General features: G+C 37.3%; 1 protein-coding gene and 1 pseudogene across 1 annotated transcript in view; one reads left to right on the top strand and one right to left on the bottom strand.

The window, feature by feature from the left end:
* Positions 1-20,539, top strand: part of PKD2 (polycystin 2, transient receptor potential cation channel) — a 62,489-nt gene that overhangs the window by 30,860 nt on the left and 11,090 nt on the right. Inside the window, exons 5-10 of the mRNA XM_077142889.1 lie at positions 6,132-6,356; positions 8,756-8,984; positions 13,258-13,425; positions 15,332-15,513; positions 16,641-16,761; positions 19,965-20,063. Of these exons, the coding sequence (XP_076999004.1) occupies positions 6,132-6,356; positions 8,756-8,984; positions 13,258-13,425; positions 15,332-15,513; positions 16,641-16,761; positions 19,965-20,063 (1,024 nt within the window). The remainder of the gene's footprint in view (positions 1-6,131; positions 6,357-8,755; positions 8,985-13,257; positions 13,426-15,331; positions 15,514-16,640; positions 16,762-19,964; positions 20,064-20,539) is intronic.
* On the bottom strand, positions 4,761-5,634 carry LOC143668266 (large ribosomal subunit protein uL18 pseudogene; annotated as a pseudogene).

Raw genomic sequence — 20,539 nt, 5'->3', positions numbered from 1 at the left:
TGTTCATTTCTGCTTTAATCTTAGTTATTTCTCTTCTTTTATTCGCTTTGGGGTTAGTTTTCTGTTCTTTCTATAATTTCTCCAGGTGAGCAGTTAAGTCCTTGATTTTTGCTCTTTCTTTTTTTTTCAATATAGGCATTTAGGGCAATAAATTTCAGCAGTGCCTTTGCTGCATCCCATAGGTTATGATATGCCATATTCTCATTTTCATTCATCTCCAAATACCAATTTCTCGAACAATTTCTTCCTTCACCCACTGGTTGTTTAAGAGTGTATTATTTAATCTGCATATACTTGTGAAAGTTCTGGTTCTTTGGTGGTTATTGATTCCCAGCTTCATTTCCTTGTGACAGAGAAAATGCTTTTAATAATCTCAGTCTTTTTAATATATAAACACCTGTTTTGTGCCCCAGCATATGATCTGTCCTGGAGAACATACCATGAGCACTAGAGAAAAATGTTTATCCTGATGTTTTAGGGTGTAACTATCTATCTGTGTCTGTTGGGTCTAATTCAGTTATCAAATTGTTCACATTCTCTATTTCATTGTTAATTCTCTGTCTGGTTTTTCTCTCTATAGAGGAGGGTGGTGTATTAAATCTCCCACTATTATTGTTGAAATGTCTATAGCTCCCTTCAGTTTTGCCAATATTTATCTCATGTAGTCTGGAACTCCTTGTTTGGGAGCATAAATATTTATGATTTTTATGTATTCTTGATGAATTGTCCCTTTTATTAATATGTAGTATCCTTCTGTGTCTCTTATGACTCTTTTATATTCAGTGTCTATTTTGTCTGATATTAGCATAGCGAGTCCTGCATTTGTTTGGTTAGTTTGCATGGAACATCTTTTTCCATCCTTTCACTTTAATCTATTTGTGCCCTTGGGTCTAAGATGAGTCTCTTAGAAACAGCATATGGATGGATTATATATTTTAATCCATTCTGCCAACCTGTATCTTTTAATTGGTGAGTTTAGTCCATTCACATTCAAAATTATTACTGTAAAAGCAATTCTTGAATCTACCATCTTTTTAGTTTTATTTGACAGATCTATATATTCTTTTCCCTCTCTTGCTTTTTACCCTTTAAATTATTCTTATTGGTACTCTTCAATTCTGTGCCCTCTTTCAGACCTCCTTCTCCTGTCTTTTTTTTTCCAGCAGGCAGGAGTCCCTTTAGTATTTCTTGTAAGGCAGGTCTCTTGACTGAGTTTCCTCAGTGTTTGTCTTTGAAGATTTTAAACTTTCCTGCAGTTTTGGAGGACAACTTGTCTGGATAAAGAATTGTTGATTGGAAACCTTTCTCATTCAGGATTTTAAATATATCACACCACTGCCTTCGTGTTTCTATGATGCCTGTTGAGTAGTCCAAACTCAGTCTTACGTGTTTTCCCTCACATATAGTAGATCATTTTTCTCATACTGCTTTCAGGACTTTCTGCTTCTGTACAGTATTTAACAGTTGATTCATATGTGTCTTGGAGTGGAAGGAACTATTTTGATTTATTCTATTTGGGGTTCATTTGGGTTTTTTTAATTTGCATATGTATGCCTTTTATAAAGCTTGAGAAGTTTTTCCCGATTATATCATCAACTAGCCCTTCCAGCCCTTTACTCTTCTCTTCTCCTTCTGGGACATCAATGATTCTTATATTTGTTTTTTGTTGTTGTTGTCCATCATTTCCCTAAGATCCAGTTCCATTTTTTCCATCTTTCTTACCATTTGTTCTTTTGTGTGCTCTACTTCAACTGTTCTGTGTTCTAGCTCACTTATGCTTCCTTGTGCTTCTTTGGATCTCCTATCATATATCTCTAGTATGTTTCTACTATACTAGAATATAATATATATACATGTAGTATATAGAGACAAATGTATCTTTATCTTCATGAAATGTGCCATTTTTCTTTAATCTTTCAAATTCTTTAATCTTTCAAATTCTTCTTTATGCTTTTCTACTGTATTCCTGATATTCTTTAGTTCTTTATAAATATCCTTGAGTAGTTGTTCCATATTCTGTGTCCCCTACAGTGGCTTGTTTTGGTTGTTTGGCTGGACCATTTCTGCTTGGATATTCATGTGCCTTGTGATTTTCTACTGTGTTTGGGGCACTTGATTATCTTACTAAGGTTATTTTGCAAGTTGGTTTCCTTCACTTATTTAAGGTTTTATATTCACTTGATTTGTATTGAAGGTTCCCTTTTGCACTTGGTTATCAATAATTCCTCGCAAAACCAAGGCCCAGATCTCATGTAGGGAGTATAATTCTATTTGAGAGTCTGTTAAAAGCTAGGCAGAGGTGCACAAGTACTTCAGTGGCAAAACTCCTGGCTCGATTCCCAGTCCATGCACCCCCAAAATAGTAACAATAATAAAAATATTAAAAACGCACCTCAAAATTAGTAATCCCCAAAGTCAGAAGGAGCCCCAAGATATATTAAGAATGAACTCATAACTAGTCCCCACAGAAGGGAGAGAAATTTTAAAAATAAATAAATAATAAAAACTCAATAAAAGTACAAATATGTAAAAACATGACGATACAAAATAAAAGTAAATAATAATAATATTAGTAATTTTTAAATATAAAAAATACCTTTGAAAATAAACTTGGCAGATAGTTTGCCAGACTGCATTTACTACACCTTCCCAGAAGGTGGCGCTCTGAGGCACCTCCTCCCCTCAGGCCCGCCCCTCCCCGACTACAGATGCCAGTTGGGCTACTGATCCCAGCCCCTGGAGATGTGGTTTTTCGCGGCAGACAGCTAGGCATGCCTCTAGGCTCACCATGCGTGCTGCTGGCTGTAGAGCAGCACAGGGAGGTTTTCCCAGCCAGCACCTGGGGCAGGCTGGAGCAGATGGACAGTCAGTTCCCTCAGATCTGCACTTCCCTTGAACCCCGCTGCCCTCCCCTGGTGGGGGTCATACCCAATGAGACCCACCCTGCTCTCCCTGTCCCAATCTCTGCTCTCCCTATCCAATATTGCCCCCTCTGTCCTCCCTATGAAACGTCAGAGTCCCTCTTGGATCACTCAGCCCCTGGGACTGCAGTCCTGCTTATTTCCTCCCCAAGCCCTGTCTGGTCCTATAGAGCAGGTGTGAACCCAGTCTGCCCTACTCCACCATCTTCCCAGAAGCCCCCTCATCACCTTTTAGTTATTACGGAAACTGCAATCTTTGCAGAGTCGGCAGTCCCCAAGACCACCCCTAGCTTAGTGATTCACTGGGAGGACTACCAGGATGTGGCATATAATCACACTCATGGCTAAGATTTATTGCAGCAAGGGATACAGAGCAGAAGCAACAAAGGGATAAGGCACCTGGATTGAGCTCCAGATGAAACCAGACATAAGCTCCCAAAGGTCCTCTCCCAGAAGAATCGCACAGATGCGCTTAATTCCCTCAGCAGTGAATTTTTGCATATTTACGTATTTTGACAATGGTGACATGTTAAACCCCATTGTTTGTACAGTTGAGGCACAGTGAGCCACTCCTATTATTTCAGGGAAAGTTTCCTATCAGTGTAGAGAGCTGTTTATCAGTCTAAGCAGAGCAGTCTCAGGCCTGCTGTGTTCACTTTTTTTTAAGTCATCACTTTTTTTCTTTTTTGTGAAAAATACTGTATACCAAAAAGCAATACATTTCAAAGCACAGTATAACAATTAGTTGTAGAACAGATTTCTGAGTTTGGATGGGTTACAATTCCACAATTTTAGGTTTTTACTCCTAGCTGCTCTAAGATACCGGATACCAAAAGAAATATCAATATAATGATTCAGCAATCATACTCATTCGTTAAACCCTACCTTCTCTATATGACTCCACCATCACCTTTGATCTTTCTCCCACTCTTTCAGGGTATTTGGGTTATGCCCATTCTATCTTTTTCATCTTGGAAGGGCTTTCAATAATAAGGGGTTGGGAACTGATTTCTGGAAAGTCTAGCCCCTCTAGGTTTCAGGACGTATCTGGTCCAAGGACCCATCTTGAGGTTATAGGTTTCTGGAAAGTTACCCTAGCATTAAACCTTTGTAGACTCTTATATATTGCCCTAGGTGTTCTTTAGGATGGGCTGGAATGGTTTTGGTTGAGGTTTGGCAAGTTACGGTAAATAGCAATGTCTAACTGAAGCTTGCCTAAGAGTAACCTCCAGAGTAGCCTCTTGACTCTGTTTGAACTCTCTCAGCCACTGATACTGCTGTTTTCACTTTTTTCTGCATAGGAGCTCTCTGTTGCTCCCTGCTCCAAGATTTCCTATCTCCGTCCAAACCTCTTAGACACCCTCCATTCAGTGACTCCTTCATATATTTCCCTTCACAATCTGATCATAGTCCACCTTTCAACCATTTTTTCCTCATCATATGATAGTCAAACTGAACTACTTGCTAGCTGCCTATGATTTCTCTGTGGTCCTGCCTTGTTCAAGCTTGAAAATGCCCTTCTCGCCTACCTGGGAAAATTTAAATCCTACTTACCTTTCATGTTCAAGGTCCATGCAGCTTCTTTCCAAAGAGTTCTCTGATCCACCTCTCCTGTCACTAAGAATAGCTTTTCTCTGAACTATAATAGCAATTTTTCTGTTTCCTTTTTGGTTCTTTTTATCATGTATCTTATATTTATGTTTTGATGACAACACTCTTGCCATACTTTATACATTTGGCAAGGAAAGGATCTTGGTTCATCTTATTTTTTTTTTTTTAGCCCGTTGGTAAGTTTATTGTCTTTATCTGAAAATTCTTCATAGAAAATTATACTTTAGTTTAGCTCTCAGCAGCCCATTACTGAGCTCTGAGAAAACCTGCCTTATTCTGAGCTCCTGATCTTTCTTTGGGGTAAGAGACAGTTTGGGATGGTTCTACCTCTTCTTTTTAGCTTATTTCTTAGGCTTTTTCTCTGGTACAGCCTTTCTTGTACACCTCCATCATGTCTGGAGTTACGTTCTTTATGTATTGAGAGAACTGTTTCTTGTAAGCATCTCCATTTTCTTCCATTAGATAATGTATATAATCACAACTTTTCTAACCCATGATGTGCTTCCAGTGTACTTCTGCATTGAATCTCTTTTTTTCTGAATCATAACTGGGGAATCATTTGATACTATGAAGGGTAGACAAGCCTCCATCCACAGCTCCCTTCAGAGCCCCCAAAACTTTATTTCCATTGGTAATTCTGGCAAGCCCTGTATCCGAATAGCCGGTGAAGGCACCGGGTTGACCATCAGTACTTTCCGCATTGTATTCATCTCTGGTTATTGCCACTTGCCCTTCATAGATCGTGTCCATGCCAGACCTGCTGAGAAGCCCACAGGCCAGCAGCAGGCCAGTGCAATATAAAGCAGCGTGATTTGTCAGGCCAACCTTCACATCATACTTTGGGAGTTTGTGTGCATAAGCTCTGCATACTCTCATATCTCCTTTTGTACAGGCATACACAGTCTGATAAATGATATCCCTATTAGTCATGCAAACTGTCATCCCTCCTGTATTTGTATGTGTTATATTTATCTTCATCCTAGATTACGAAGAACTTCCAAACATAGTAATCAGTTTTACCCTCTTGTCTTCTTAATTTCACTTGGTGCCCCTTGAAATAGGCTTTATACCTGACGGCTTTAACAAACTCCATCCTGAGGAACAGAGACCCGTGTCCATGGCTTACCACAGACCCTTGGCTCATCTTTGTATCCACTGTACTGCCAAAGAAGCATCTTTGCTTCTTTGTCCCACAAAAATCCTCTGTAAACCTTGTTGGATTAAATTCCCAAGTGCTGCATGTTCAGTTGTGGACAGTGGGTCTTGATGAACTTGTCCCGCTTTTGGCTGCAGCCATATGAGCAAAGAGCAATGAGCACAGGCTCTAAGGGCAGAAGATCCTGGCGTAGATTCCTGACTACCCTCACAAGCTTTGGGACCATGTTAATTGTGCTGAGACCAGGGTGCTCATCCTCAAATGGGGTCAATAACTGTGCCCAAGAAATAAAACATTTATGAAGCCCCCTACCAAATACTTTACCTAGCTTGATAAAAGTTATTGCTTACAGACATTTTATCCTACCAGGAAACCACTGTCTGTAATTGCCACAAGCATTTCACCGATGTGACATGATTATTTTGTTTTTGTTTTTTAATTAGTTGGACCTACACAAGTGAAAAAGACTTGAATGGGAGTAGCCACTGGGGAATGATTGCAACTTACAGTGGAGCTGGCTATTACCTGGATTTGTCAAGAACAAGAGAGGAAACAGCTGCCCAGGTTGCTAACCTCAAGAAAAATGTCTGGCTGGACCGAGGAACCAGGGCAACTTTTATTGACTTTTCAGTGTACAACGCCAACATTAACCTGTTCTGTGTGGTCAGGTGTGTCCTGAGGGCTTGCATCCCTCCCATTTCTGGGTAGCTGTATGTGCATCTTCTTCTAGAAATAGGCCAGGAAACCCTTGCTCATGGTTGGCTAAATGAGGTTGCCAAAGATCAGGACTGATAGCAAGGAAGGGGTAAAAACTGAAGGTTTATTGGAGTAAAGAGGGGAGGAGTTGAGAACCTAGAATATTGCAAGCTAAGAGGAACTTAAAAGTCTGGTCCAAGTTCTTCCCAATGCTGGAACCTTTGCAGTAGAAGCATTGTGCTTTCCTAATACTTATCCTTACCCATGATGATCAGTGCTACATGCACCCTCACCAAGTACCCCAGCCATAAAATCTTGAACCTCAGATGGTGTACATGCCATTAGAACACAAGCTCAGTAGTCAGGGGCCATGCCTGGTGTTCAGTAGGATACCCAGGTACCAGCTTAGGCTCAAAACTCACCAAAGGTATATAAAGTTCCTTCTGCAGATCCTGTGATGCCGCCATCATAGCCACTCAGTGGGAGAGGGTGTAGAAACTATCAGATTCTAGTGGCTTACTTGGGGCCTCTTCTTACTCATTCATTCATTCAGCAAACATATATTGAGCATCTAATACATGTCAGACACTATTCTAGGCTCTTGGCATACATCAGTGAATAAAACAAAATCTCTGCCCTTGCAGAGCTTGCATTCTACAAGGAGGGGATAGACAATAAATAATAAACAAAATAAAAACAAAGTTTATAGTATGTTAGAAGGTAATAAATGCTATGAAAAAAAAGTCCAGCAGACCAAGAGGGAGCCAGAGTTCACCCACTTTACTCCTCCAGGTAAACAGCCTACAACACCCAAACAATGCCAACATGGATTACTACATTATATTTGCACCCAAAATAAGGAGGATGAATTCTCCTCCTCATTTTGTCATTTTCTTCTTTGCATAGTTACACAAATGCGGACTTAGCATCATTTTTTGAGGCTACGTTCAGTCTGTTTTACATGGCCAGTTTTGTTAGATTTACCCAGTCCTTGTGTATAGATCAAGTAATACTTATGACTGGAAATGAATGAAAATCTATTGCAATTATTATTGAACTTTTACTTATGATTCCAGTAAAGATAAGAAGAGGATAAAAACAGGCAAGCTACTCTGTTTAACATATAAGTAAATAACCTATTAATAGAAGGTCTTAACTATTTATTTCACCGCCTCCCCATACATTAAGAATGAATATGTCATGGCAATCACTTCAGTTCTCTACACTGTTTTCCAAGCTTCTGGAAGTGGTTGGCAGGTGCAGGGCCAGAGTGAGTCAGAGGGAGAAGATTTCACAAAGTGAGACAGCTTTTTTGAGTTCACACTGAGGTTGTCACAGGACTCTATTTCAGTATTGCTCTGCTGAGTTTCTGGTTCTCACCCCTACTCTCTGATACATGAGGGAGGAAAGAAAGAAACAGAGGAGAATGGACACTGAAGAGGGAGGAACAATTTTTACATTTCTTTGATCAGTTCTAATACACTGTTGTCCTTGCCTTTGTTTGCTTATTGCTCATCCGTGAGTCCTCGATGCCCAGAATCTTAGTATGCTTATCCATGCTGTAACGGGAAAAATAGTTATGCTTAAAAGCATAATAGCTATTTTTAAATTAAGGAGCTAGAAATCCTATGCTGAATTATTTAGGGAGACTATACCATTAAGTGACTCACTTAACTTAATTTACTCAGTGTGACGTTACGGGGAATTGGTGAAAGTAAAGCTAACTTCATTGTGGCAAACCACTATAAATCAGTGCTGTTGATAGGCATGTAAAGTAATTATATCACTATTTCAGACTAGCAGACGTTTATTGAGTGCCTAATAGATATAAGGCTCTGGGAGTGATGGAAAAATGTGGCGCCTAGCAGAGCAAACGGTCAGGCACTAATTAGCTGTTACCTGATGAATGAATGAGAGACTTAGTCCTTCATATACGTAAAAAATATGTATCCTTCTTCCCAACCAGATCACACGTGCTTTCGGTGCATGACGTATTTCTTTGTGTTCATCACATTGCCCGTACAATAACTTGCATTTAGTAGATATCCTGGTAAAGCTTGTTTGTTGATTAACTTTTACATTTTTAAAAAACAAAGTGCATTTTGAGGCAATATTATTACCAGGAAAGTAGTGAGGAAGACATAATCCCTGTGGGTTGGGAGGCCTTAGGATATCTTATGTCTTTTGTGGCAAAAATTCTACAAGTTTGGAGTTACTGACTGTGATAAAATATCATGCAACCAGTTTGGGGTGACTTGGGGTAGCAATTTTATTACCTTAAAGTACAGGGACAGAATAGATGGACACCCTTTCCTGGCTATACCCACATGTTGTTGTTGTTATTGTTTTAATTGTTCTTATTGCAACACAGGTTATTGGTTGAATTCCCAGCAACAGGCGGTGTGATTCCATCTTGGCAATTTCAGCCTGTAAAGCTGATCCAATATGTTACAACTTTTGATTTCTTCCTGGCAGCCTGTGAGATTATCTTTTGTTTCTTTATCCTTTACTATGTGGTGGAAGAGATATTGGAAATTCGCATTCACAAGCTACACTATTTCAGGAGTTTCTGGAATTGTCTGGATGTTGTGATCATTGTGGTAGGTTTGAGAAGATACCAATTCCCTACTTAGTTTTAAAAGCGGGTGAACCAGAGTCTCTGGTCTCCTCAGCATTGTGCACCTTGATATTTCTAAAGGAGAATCCTGAAATTCTCATCTGTTATAGCAACTTCAGTATTACTCATCATATTCTTATTTTGCATGAGTAACTCTTCTGAATTGGGAAGTGGAGAGGCATTTTACAGTAAGCTGTCAGCCACACTGACAACAGGAACAACTCAGCAGTTTGTTTTATGAATTTGCCATGTCATATGGGGAGGAGGGGAACGTGATGTTACACTTTTTTTGTTATGTTTTATTGCTAATAATATTTTTCTTCAACTGCTAGTAAAATTAATTTCTATTTTTCTGCACATGTGAAAATGTATGTCATGAAAAAACATCCTAAAAAAAGATTTTGGATGGCAGAGAATACCTGCCTGTAGTTTAAAATTCCCTGTAAATAATCCACAAAGGACAAAATTTAAATTATGGTCATCAAGGTTTTCAGTTTGAGGTACAAGAAATCCTAAGAAGTCAGAGTTCTGACATGGCCAAGGCAGTGGCAGCTTGTAGAACCCAGGCTGCCTCTGAGCACAATAAGAAGTCCTAAACCTTGTTCAAGATGCTTTCCCATCACAGCCCTCTTAATTCCTTCCTGAGGCCTCAGTACGGAACTATATTTTTACAAGCTTTTGCCTCTTCAGCAATAATGGATAACCTTCTGCTAACACATTTATGCATATAGGGCATGCTTAATTGTTATAAGCCTGAAAGTTTTGACTGTCATAGCTGTAACATAAATGACTCTATGAGCGTCCTTTACACTTTCCTGAGAGAGATATGCTCCTCAGAAATCTCAGTAACGATGCAATACCTGATTAGCTTTCTCTCCTCTATCATCCTACTTCATGACCATTATTCTTTCCCATATCCCATCCCTAAGAAGTACTTTGGGCTTTGTAAAGCATTTCTATGGAGTCATTTTCAAGTCATTTACCACTACAGTTAACTGAAAAAGCAGAAAATTTTTATTCAAGTATGAGTAAAAGAACACGTAAGGCACTAAAAAGAACTATATAGATATTTCCTGGAAGTAACATTATCAACAGCAGCAGTGATAGTAACAGTAATTGCTAACACTTCCGAAGTTGCTCTGCTAGGCACAGTCCCAAGGGCTTTTTATACCCAGAAGCTCATTTAATCCTCACAAGACCCCTCTTAACCACTCGGTCACTGCCTCTGAAGCCACGTAAATGCATTCTTAGGACAACTGCATAAAGAGTTGCCTTTGACATAAAAGAAGAATTCCTCTAGAACAGATAAGGTGTGGAGGAAACTGTGATGCAGTAGAGAAAGTGTCCCTTTCAGGATGGCCACGTAACATCACATTAATTATTTGAGGTAAAACTCTTGATCCCCAAATTGTGATCTTTGTCACAAGGAACAGAGTTACAGCGAAATTTCAATATTTACAGAGGCAGGAGAGGTCATGATACTGGAAATAGTTTTTCAGCATATTTCAGTATTAGGGGATGGCAGAATGCAATCCATATAATTCTGACAATCTAAAACACAATTGTTTGGCACTCTGAGAATGAACATGCTGCTCTTTTTGTGGCAATATTTGGGTCGTTTAGGATGATGGTAAAAAGCTGAGTGTAATATGATGCCAATTAACAACAGAATTCTTTTTTTTTTTTAAAAATCAAATAACTTCAGTACCAGTAAGGGACCAGTCAGTGGCATCCACCTTTTCTGATCATGTACCCCAACCAGTGAAAACTCTGACTACACACACCACACCAATATATTGCATTTATTTATAAATTCCATACATATAATATCTATAATTATATAAATCTATTTGTATCTTTGTGTGTGTGCTGGTCTAATAAGTACATCTGTAAAAACATATACATACGTAGATTTTTAAATATTGTGATAAAAATCAATACAGTAGAATTCTAACACTTTCTTCCTACTTACATAGAAGTTCTGATATCCACTCTGAAGACACTGGAAAAAATGGCTGGTGATGTCATAGAAACTGAAGCTGGTTTCCTTGGCTCAGCAGCCATAGCATTTTGCAAGAGTTTCTTTGAAAACTTGCTTCACTATGCTATTGTCCCTATTTTTAAAAATTCTTAGTACTGCCAAGACAACAATTCAGACAGTATGCTTTTATGGTGAACAAGGAAGGACTACTGGAATTCCACTTCTCCTTTGAAACTTTCCTTGACTAAAAAGAAAGATCATGCTCTCTCTTCACCCCTAAAGCACAGCCTTTACTCCATTGGACCTTAAAATCTATGAAGAGTCAAGGCTTTTAGTCTTATTGGGCCCAAATTTGATCAAGTCCACCTGAAACTTGAAACACTATTCTAAATATAAATATAACATCTTGGAATCACTTTGAAATTATTTCCTCTGTTTTTCTTTCTTCCTCTACAAATGCTCTGAAGTCTACAAGCTTATTTCAATCAACCATTTGTCTGAAGTAATAGTCTTTAAAACTTGCAGAATTTTGAAAAATAAGATTAATTCACTTATTAATAAATATTTACTGAGCATTTATGTGTACCTGGCACAGTTCTAGACGTTGGGGATACAGAAGTGAACAAAACAACCAAAACCCCTGCCCTCATAAAGCTTATGTTCTTGTAGGGAGAGAATGTTGGCATAACAGAACCCAAAAAGGTCATGAAATCTCTTTCCACGTCTCTTCCCTCATTTGCAATTTTGGAGTAAAAGTCTCAAGAAATTTTAGGGCATTGATATGACATTGATGTTAAAAAATTACCATCTGTTCTATATTTTAATAAGTATTTTTCCTGGTAGAGAGTAAACACAACTGGACTAGATGACAAATTACCTAGAGAGAGTTAGGTGAATGGTTATTGCTGAATTCATTTCAGTCAGACAACCCAGTTTCTCCCCCCTTAGCTAAGTTCATATAGATAATGTGTTTCAGAGTGTTTTAGAGAGCTCAGAAAAGATATTCCTACCACGAACACCAAAGTATGAGTTTAGCACTGGAAATCCTTCATTAAAGAATGAAAGGAAGGTGATGAGGTTAGCTTTTTCAGCTTTGAGTTATGATCAGCAGCTGAGCAGACCTTTGCTATGACAATAACTTGACCCTGATCTGGACAGGCAGCTCAGAGTGCCGTTGGAGTGATCTTCAGCCATCATCCATGGAAAGAGAAAGGACAGGACCATCCACAGCCCACCCACTGCAGATTCAGGCCCCACATGCATGCAAGGTTGTTAGGTTACCTCCTAGCACTTTCCACATGTACAGTTGATGTTGCCAAGAAAGGGCCACTTTTCCCCTTGAATCTAGTTTTATAGCCTAAAACAAAAGCAGATGTGAAAGTTGTATGATCATGATGTAAGGGACAGAAATGCGGAAAAGCGGAAGTTCTTGGATCACATATTCCCCCTGCAAGCCTTCTCAAGCCCCCTCTCTACCATTGCCATCATCTTTTGAGACCAAGCTCATTGTTTCTCTTGTTGGTATGTCTTCTCTCACATGTCATCTTATGTCATATGATGCCATAAAGAATCATAAAACATAATCAGGAAGGCCACAGAGAATCTTGACCTAAGATTGAGATTGAAACAGACACCTCTTCTGAGTTGTTCCTTAATCATTCCTTTCCTTTTTCCAAGTATAGAAATATACTTTTCTATGTATGGAAAAAAATGTTTGTATTATTTAACAGTGTATTTATCTGGTCCAGAAGCAAGGTATAACTTTCTTAAGGATAGTGTTTGTGTATCTTCTATGTATTCCTCTTAGCTCCTAGCACATAGCAAAACAAATAGACATCCAATATGTATTTGTTGAATAAAGGAAAGAGAAGATAGCAAAGAATTGGAGAATGAAGAGAAACTGGAAAAAAAAATTAAAATAAAAAAATAGAAAGCTAGATGCAGCTGAGGAAGCAGAAGAGTGGAAAGTGATTTAAGTGAGAATGGCAGAAAAAAACAGAAGGCATCCCTGTTAAGAGTTTGATTTTTGTTATAGGGTCATCTCTTTGTGCACATATGAACATACATGTACATTCATTGGATTTCTCTTCCCAACTCAGAAGTTTTAAAGCCTGCTAAACACTGCATTAATATGAGTGACTGTTACAAAAGCTGTTGGGTAGGGGTAATGATTAGCTTTGAATGAACAAACTGTGAAGAAATATAACCTAGTTAGTTTAAGGCAAGTTATTATATTCCTAATGCACTGTAATAAAATATCTCTCTTGTTTTCCAGCTATCAGTGGTAGCCATAGGAATTAACATATACAAAACATCAAATGTGGAGGTGCTAGTACAGTTTCTGGAAGATCAAAATACTTTCCCCAACTTTGAGCATCTGTCATACTGGCAAATACAGTTCAATAATGTAGCTGCCGTCACAGTATTTTTTGTCTGGATTAAGGTAATTTTCAATTTCCTGTTTGGAACCTGTAGTCTAGATTCTGACTCCTTTGAGTTTGCTTATTCTGATTATTTCATGTCAGTGAGATAATATTTGGGATTTTTAATAATAATTTTTCTTCTTTTTATTAATGTGAGCCACACGAAATGTTGGAGGATTAAGTCCTTTGCCTTTGTGGTCAACCAAAACTGCTCCATAGTTTACACATGAAATAAAATAATGGGACCCATGATAATTCATTTCATGGGGAGGGGTGCTGCCTCTCCTGCTCCCCGCGTTCCCAACGATGCAATAAGAGGCCTTTTTGTTGTGTGTGCTGGGCCTGGGGCCCCAGGCTGCTCCAACCTGGGTCATGTCCTAGTTCCACCTTACATGGGGTGACCAGGTAGAGGAAGAGGAACTAAGAGAAGGTGAAGGAAGAGTCAGGTGGAAGGGAGGGAGCAGTGCTGCCTCTGGAAATGCTCACTGGAAGGATTGCCAGTTTTTGGCAAAGGCCATAGGAAATCGTTCCCTAGAATTGAAATTGCAATAGACACCTCTTTTGAGCAGTTCCTAAATCACTCATTTCCTTCTTTACCCAAACATAATGTACATTTCTATGAACAAAGATTAGGCCATTTCATATACAATGAGCCTCCTTTCTGGAGATGGCAGGAAATTCCAGTAATTCTACAGCCAGCTGTCACCAGCTCCAGTATGATTGCACTGTATAGATAGTAACTGCCTGTCACATGTGACTATTTCAGTTTAAGTGTGAATTAATTAAAATTAAATATAAATAAAAATTCAGTTCCTCAGCCACTTTGACCACATTTTGGGCACTCAATATCCACACATGACCAATGTCTACTGTAATAGGGCAAATATAGAACATTTCCATCATCACAGAAAGTTCTTTTGAACAGTTCTGTTGTAGAGGGGGTACTCACCAATGATTATTTGATTATCTCTTCTCCAAAACTGATGTTCACACCTGTAAGGCTTGAAATTTATGCAAAGACGTGGACCTCAGCCTGTATCTCTTGCTGAATTGCTCAGGAAAAGCAATCACTGAAGCACCACATCATTATCATAAAAATAGTAAAAGTGATTAAGATCTCAAACTAATAGGAATCTCATAAAGTGATGTGATTGCAACAACGCTCAGAAAGAAAACTATGTGGTCTGAGACATTAGTTAGTAAGAAGTTTTAAGAAAATAGAGATTTCTTCTCCATATGTTTCCCAGGCTGTATATTTTATTTAGTGCTTTGTAGATATCTTGTTCCCAAACTAAATTACCATTAAGTTCTTTAAGGCAGGGATCATGACTCTAGTTTTAACTAGAGATTTCCACCTAGAGCTGCACACGCGGTGATGCCTTCTTGCCTGCAAATTCTAAAACCTGGTCAGCATCCTCAGTTTTTTGTCTACAAAAATGCTTAATGAGGCTTTGGACTAGATAGAGCTGGGTTCAAATCCTATCTCTGAGCCCAGTTGACTTCTGGGGATAGAATACCAGTATTTCAGAATCATTGCAAAGATTCCAGGTACTGCATGTGTCGAAGTGCCTCAAACATAGTGGGTACATAACGAGTGACAGTAACATGCAAAAAAGTGTTTCCTAATGTTTTAATTAGTTTTCATTTGTGAGGTTCCTTTTCCTCTCTTTTACATTAATCTTTTTTTGGGGGGTGGGGGAATGGTTATCACTCATCATTTTAATTATAATCAAACTGTATTTTAATAATCATAAAATGTAAGCAGCGTGAGCGTAGATGCTTCATTCCATTCACTGTTGTATTTCCATCTCCTTGAACAGTGCCTGGCACGTGGTAGGTGCCCATAAAAACACTTGTTGAATGAAAGAAGAGATGTTGCTGGGTTTGAGGGAAAAAAGCAGATAATTTCTCCCCTCTCTTTTACAGCTTTTCAAATTCATCAACTTTAACAGGACCATGAGCCAGCTCTCCACTACCATGTCTCGGTGTGCCAAGGACCTCTTTGGCTTTGCTATTATGTTCTTCATTATTTTTTTAGCATATGCTCAGTTGGCGTACCTTGTCTTTGGCACTCAAGTTGATGACTTCAGTACTTTCCAAGAGTGTATGTAAGTATATATGAAACTAAAAAGGAATATTTAATCAGATATGTCAATGCCCTGTCAGGAATAGCAGCACCTTCTTGGCTGCTATTTGACCCCAACATGTTTAAACAAATTTTTTTTAATAATAATTCATTACCTTTCCCAGATACTTTGACCCACCAGTGCAATGACAGCATTACATTCTGAAATGCTGTTGTTTAAGTTGCAGCCATAAATGTGTAAAATACAGTAGAATACCCCTAAAGCAACAGTGTTCCAAAGACCGAGATTGTCTTAGCACCAAATGTAGATGGTAACTTTTAAAAGGCCACTTGCCTATACTTATATTCCTGTTGAATATTGTTGCCATATATTTTGAACTTCAAGTTATTTTCTAAGGGAAAAAATATCTGGTACTTCTAATTCCAGGGAGAAATTCAGACCAATACAAGAATTTTCAGCCTTCTTTTTTCCAGAGTTTCTAAATGTGATATTAAAACAAAAAAGTACTAGTAGGAGATTTCCACACCATTTAGAAAAGCGTTAGGAAAGGAGAAGATCACAGTCATGGAAGTTAACAGGGCTTTGTGCATGGGAGATTCTTAATTTAAATGTTGTTTGATAAAAGTCAGGAATGAAAATGATTTTACTGAGTAAGACCCAGTCTTGGCAACACCTAACCACTTTGAATCCCACTATGACTACATGTGAGAATACTGGAATTTTGAACACATACAATCTTTTCCTAAAAGATCTTCTTAAAAAAAGAGAGAGAGAGAGAGAGATTTTAAATTCAGTGCCAGAGTGACAATTGCAACATTTAGAGTAACCATGTTTTACCCGGATTATGTAATAAAATCGTATAGCTGATTTCTTTAAAAATCATCTAATAACAACTCTGTAAAACTTAACTATGTATTCTTTTTAACCAAAGAAAATAGTGTATTTGTCATGAAAGAATATTTTTATTTCAGAAGGTTTCAATTGTTGATATAATTAGCATAAGTTTTCCAAAAATAGTTGGGAATTTTCTATTATTTGGCAGTAATTTACACTGCTAAAATAATCCAAAAGTGTGAGTCACCTTTAAGAAATGTTAAAGCAATGGCTGGACATTCTTTGATTTGTATTTTGGTATTTTGTTTTTATAGCTTCACTCAATTCCGTATCATTTTGGGCGATATCAACTTTGCAGAGATTGAGGAAGCTAATCGAGTTTTGGGACCAATTTATTTCACTACTTTTGTGTTCCTTATGTTCTTCATTCTTTTGGTATGTGCATTTTTGTTTATGGTGAACTCATTTTTAAACTTTATGTTCATAAATCACCATCCTTTTTTTCTTACACTTTATCTTCTATCATTTTACATAAACACCAAGGAAATAGAGAAAATGTAAATATTAAAAAGCATTTTATTGTACTTTTCATTACATCACAGTTTTAAGTTTTAACAAAATATGTTCTCTATGGACTTTCATTTATCTCTATATATGTGTATTCAATTAAAACAAACAAAAACTCAGTCACGTGCAGATATAGTTACATAAAGGTTTTTGTCTAAAAAGTAGAATGCTGACAAACTTTTTTATCACAATTGTCAGCGCTTTCATAGTCACTTGCTAGTATGACTTTGCATTTCTCTCTTCCTTCCTTTTTAAAATGTAGGGACTGGCAGTCAAACTAGATCCAGGATTTCAAGAGTAATGTTTGAATGAATTTATTTATTATCGAGATTAAATATTCTGGTCTAATCTATTCATATTTAACACACTTAGAGATTGCCTAAAAAGAATAGTCAAATACTAAATTGAAAACCAAATCTGACAGCAAATGGAAATTGCTTAAAAATTTATTTTCAAAAATATTTTTCATTCTGTTGATGCTGTTGATTTCTGCCCTGTCATTTTTTTAAAGGAATTTTGTTCTTTGTCTTAACATTTCTACATTAATTTGTCCATTTGAAAAATATTAAGTTAAATTAGCTTAACTTGGGCAGTATGTATTTTTCATCTGAGCAGCAACATTTAAGATTTTCCTGCACTGAACCATCATCTTAAGAAAATAAGATTGTTTCCATTTTTAAAAGCTTTTTTAAAGATCCTTTGTGCTAAGGTTGAACGATCACATTATCAGTAAAATTTCCAAAGTCGGTCCAGATATTACTGGGTAAGTAAGTGTATGGTATTTATTGGTTGAGTCTTATATGTACCTAAATAGAACTGAAAGGATCAGGAATATTATGCAAAAATCCATGTTGTATCTTTCTGAAGTCATCTATTATGGCTAAGCTTCTTGTATTTCTATTTCTAATTATATATGAAAGAATAAAATAGAGGAAGGTCTTTGTAACCCTTTGATACTGGCAGAACTTTGAATTCTGGAGCACTTGAATCTCTACTGAGGAAGCAAAACCAAGAAATGAGAGTTCTGCTGCTCTCACCCTTTAGTTGACCTCTGGCCTCCTTAGTTTTCTTAGGGTGTTAGTCCAGCAAAGGAGGAACATAACTGTGGCAGTTTGAAATGATCAAGTGTAGAATCATTTAAACGTTTTCATTTAGTAGGCAGCCTCTTCTAGATTATTTAATTATTTTATCAGATCAATCGCACCAGAACATGAAAAGAAGCTTAGTTTTTGTTTTTATGCTAAAATAACTTTTTATACTACTGCCGAAAAAGAAATTGCCCTCTCTTCACCTTCCTAGTTATAGAGAGAGAGAAAGAGAGAGAAGCTACTGTCAATACACACCTTTCTTATTAGGAAATGACAAGCTGAGTACATTCCAGGATGACTGCCAGGTGTTAATTTATCGCCCCTGCTTAACAGAAGCCATTATGGTGTGAGGTGGCCCTAAGCTGAGCCAGGAAGCAAAGGTCCAAGGAAGCATCAACAGGGAGAGACCTCCTACTGCAGACATCCATCTGGCAATTAAGTGTGCCTTGTGAGACAGGATGGAGAGGAGAGAGTGACTCTCCCCATGCTTTCAAGTGCTTTTCGTAACTACTTCCTGATTTTCAGAATTAAATACTGTAACTCACTTCAGCTAAGATGTTTGCTGGCAATAGTTAACAACCATTTGGAGGCAAGGATAGAACATCAGATGCCTGGATTGGGTGGGGAAATATGAGAGTGGCTACTCGAACAATTATTTGCCATCAGGCCAGGAACTTTTTATATGTACTCTGTATTCTGTTTTCATTTCTGCTACAGACTCTTAAATGATATTCCTCCTTCATTTAGAGATGTGTAATGTATAGCCCACTAAAATAATAGAACCCTCATTTGTTCATTCATTCCATCACATAACGAATATTTGCTGAACCACTATATCCCAGGCAATGTGCTAGATACTGGAGATACATAGGTAAGGAAAGTAAAGCCTGACCCTGCCCTCGTGACAATTCCACACACTTGTAAAGGAAATAGATGCAGACCACAGTTAGGTACTGAAAAGGAAAAACAGAGGACAAGTATGTTAAAGACAGATATGATCTAGTCTATTAGGTGCTGTGCTTTGAGAAAGTCTCTTGGAAATAAAAATTAATAGTACTGAGGGTGGGAAAAGTCAGGGAAAAAACCTAACCCTTACTGAATCATAATAATTATAAATTATTTAGTACTTACTAAGTATCAGGTCCTGTCCCAGGCACTTTATATGGATTTTCTCATTAATCATCGCAATTACTTATAATATAATTTATAATAATCCTATTGTGTTTCTTATATTATACATACAAAACTAACTAAATAAATAGAATTTAAATTGAGACTTAGAAAGGCTAATAAGCACAGTCTTGGCATTACCAAGACTGAAACCCAAGTTTACTTGACTCCAAAGTCTATGTTTTATCTACTGAATTTTTCTTTACAGTCTTCCTAAAGTAGGCCTTAATAATCCTATTACTTATTTCTGAGGATATTTTAAGCCCATTTAAGATTTTTTAATAGCTCTTTTCAACTCTTTGGAATACGCTCTGTAAATCTTCAATAGTGCTGTGGTGACAGTCTTGTTATTGGCATGGAATACCACTTGTCTGTTTTGCTGATTGAAATTTGAAGAAGTTTTTAGAGTTCTGCACCTATAGCAATTTATGAGAGTTGTAAAAATGTAGTAAATATCGATAAGAATAACGAATACAATAATACTCCTACTCATGGGTGAATACATTGACAGTTTGTTGTATTAAATTCTTGTCTCAAAAAAAAAATTTGTGTCTCAATTTGCAAAATGTATCATGTATGGTTTGTAACAGTGAGTTAGAAGATATATTTTCCTTTGCCAAGATTTAATGAGAAAATAATTTTCCCAACGGGTGAAATAGTTAAGGTAACTAAAATATGAATTTATAATTTCCCGAAATACTCAGAATATAGAAAAGGTGAACAGAAAGACATATGTCACATATTTGGATTGGGTTTGCAAAATATAATGAGATTTCTTTCTTTAATCTCTACTTCTTTTTGATTTACAAACAGAATATGTTTTTGGCCATCATCAATGATACCTACTCTGAAGTTAAATCTGATTTGGCCCAGCAGAAAGCTGAAATGGAACTCTCAGATCTTATCAGAAAAGTATGTAAAGCCTTAATTCTCAGAGTTGTTTTATTTCCAACATAAAATGAGCCTTGTTTTGGACAGATTTCCAAATCAATATTGAGCCACTGGAATTGTTTAAAATAAAGAATAGATTACTATATTTTTGGAATAATTTAAGCATACTCCATTTTGAAGGCAGGACGTATATACAGAACATAAATTCGGAGACTCCTTCCCATCCCTGGAATTAAGTTTTCAGTAATCTCTTTCAACTCTTAGGTGCAAAACTGCTGTTTTCATCTCCTTCATTTGTTTTGACACTTCCTTTAGTTGACTCTCACTTGGAAACCCAGAGATCAAAATAAACTGAAAAGGTAAATTATATAAAGATACTCCCCCGTCGTCTATCTCAATTGCCTTTTTAAAACAAGAAAACGTTTAAAAGGAATACACTTAGTCATCACACTTTATCCTTGCTGTTTCAGAGATTTTTAAATAATCAAAGGAAAAGG

Source organism: Tamandua tetradactyla, chromosome 24 (assembly GCF_023851605.1).
Source record: "Tamandua tetradactyla isolate mTamTet1 chromosome 24, mTamTet1.pri, whole genome shotgun sequence".
NCBI classification, from domain to species: domain Eukaryota; kingdom Metazoa; phylum Chordata; class Mammalia; order Pilosa; family Myrmecophagidae; genus Tamandua; species Tamandua tetradactyla.
The sequence above is the reverse complement of the archived record's forward strand: the minus strand, read 5'-3'. Positions and strand labels throughout refer to the sequence as shown.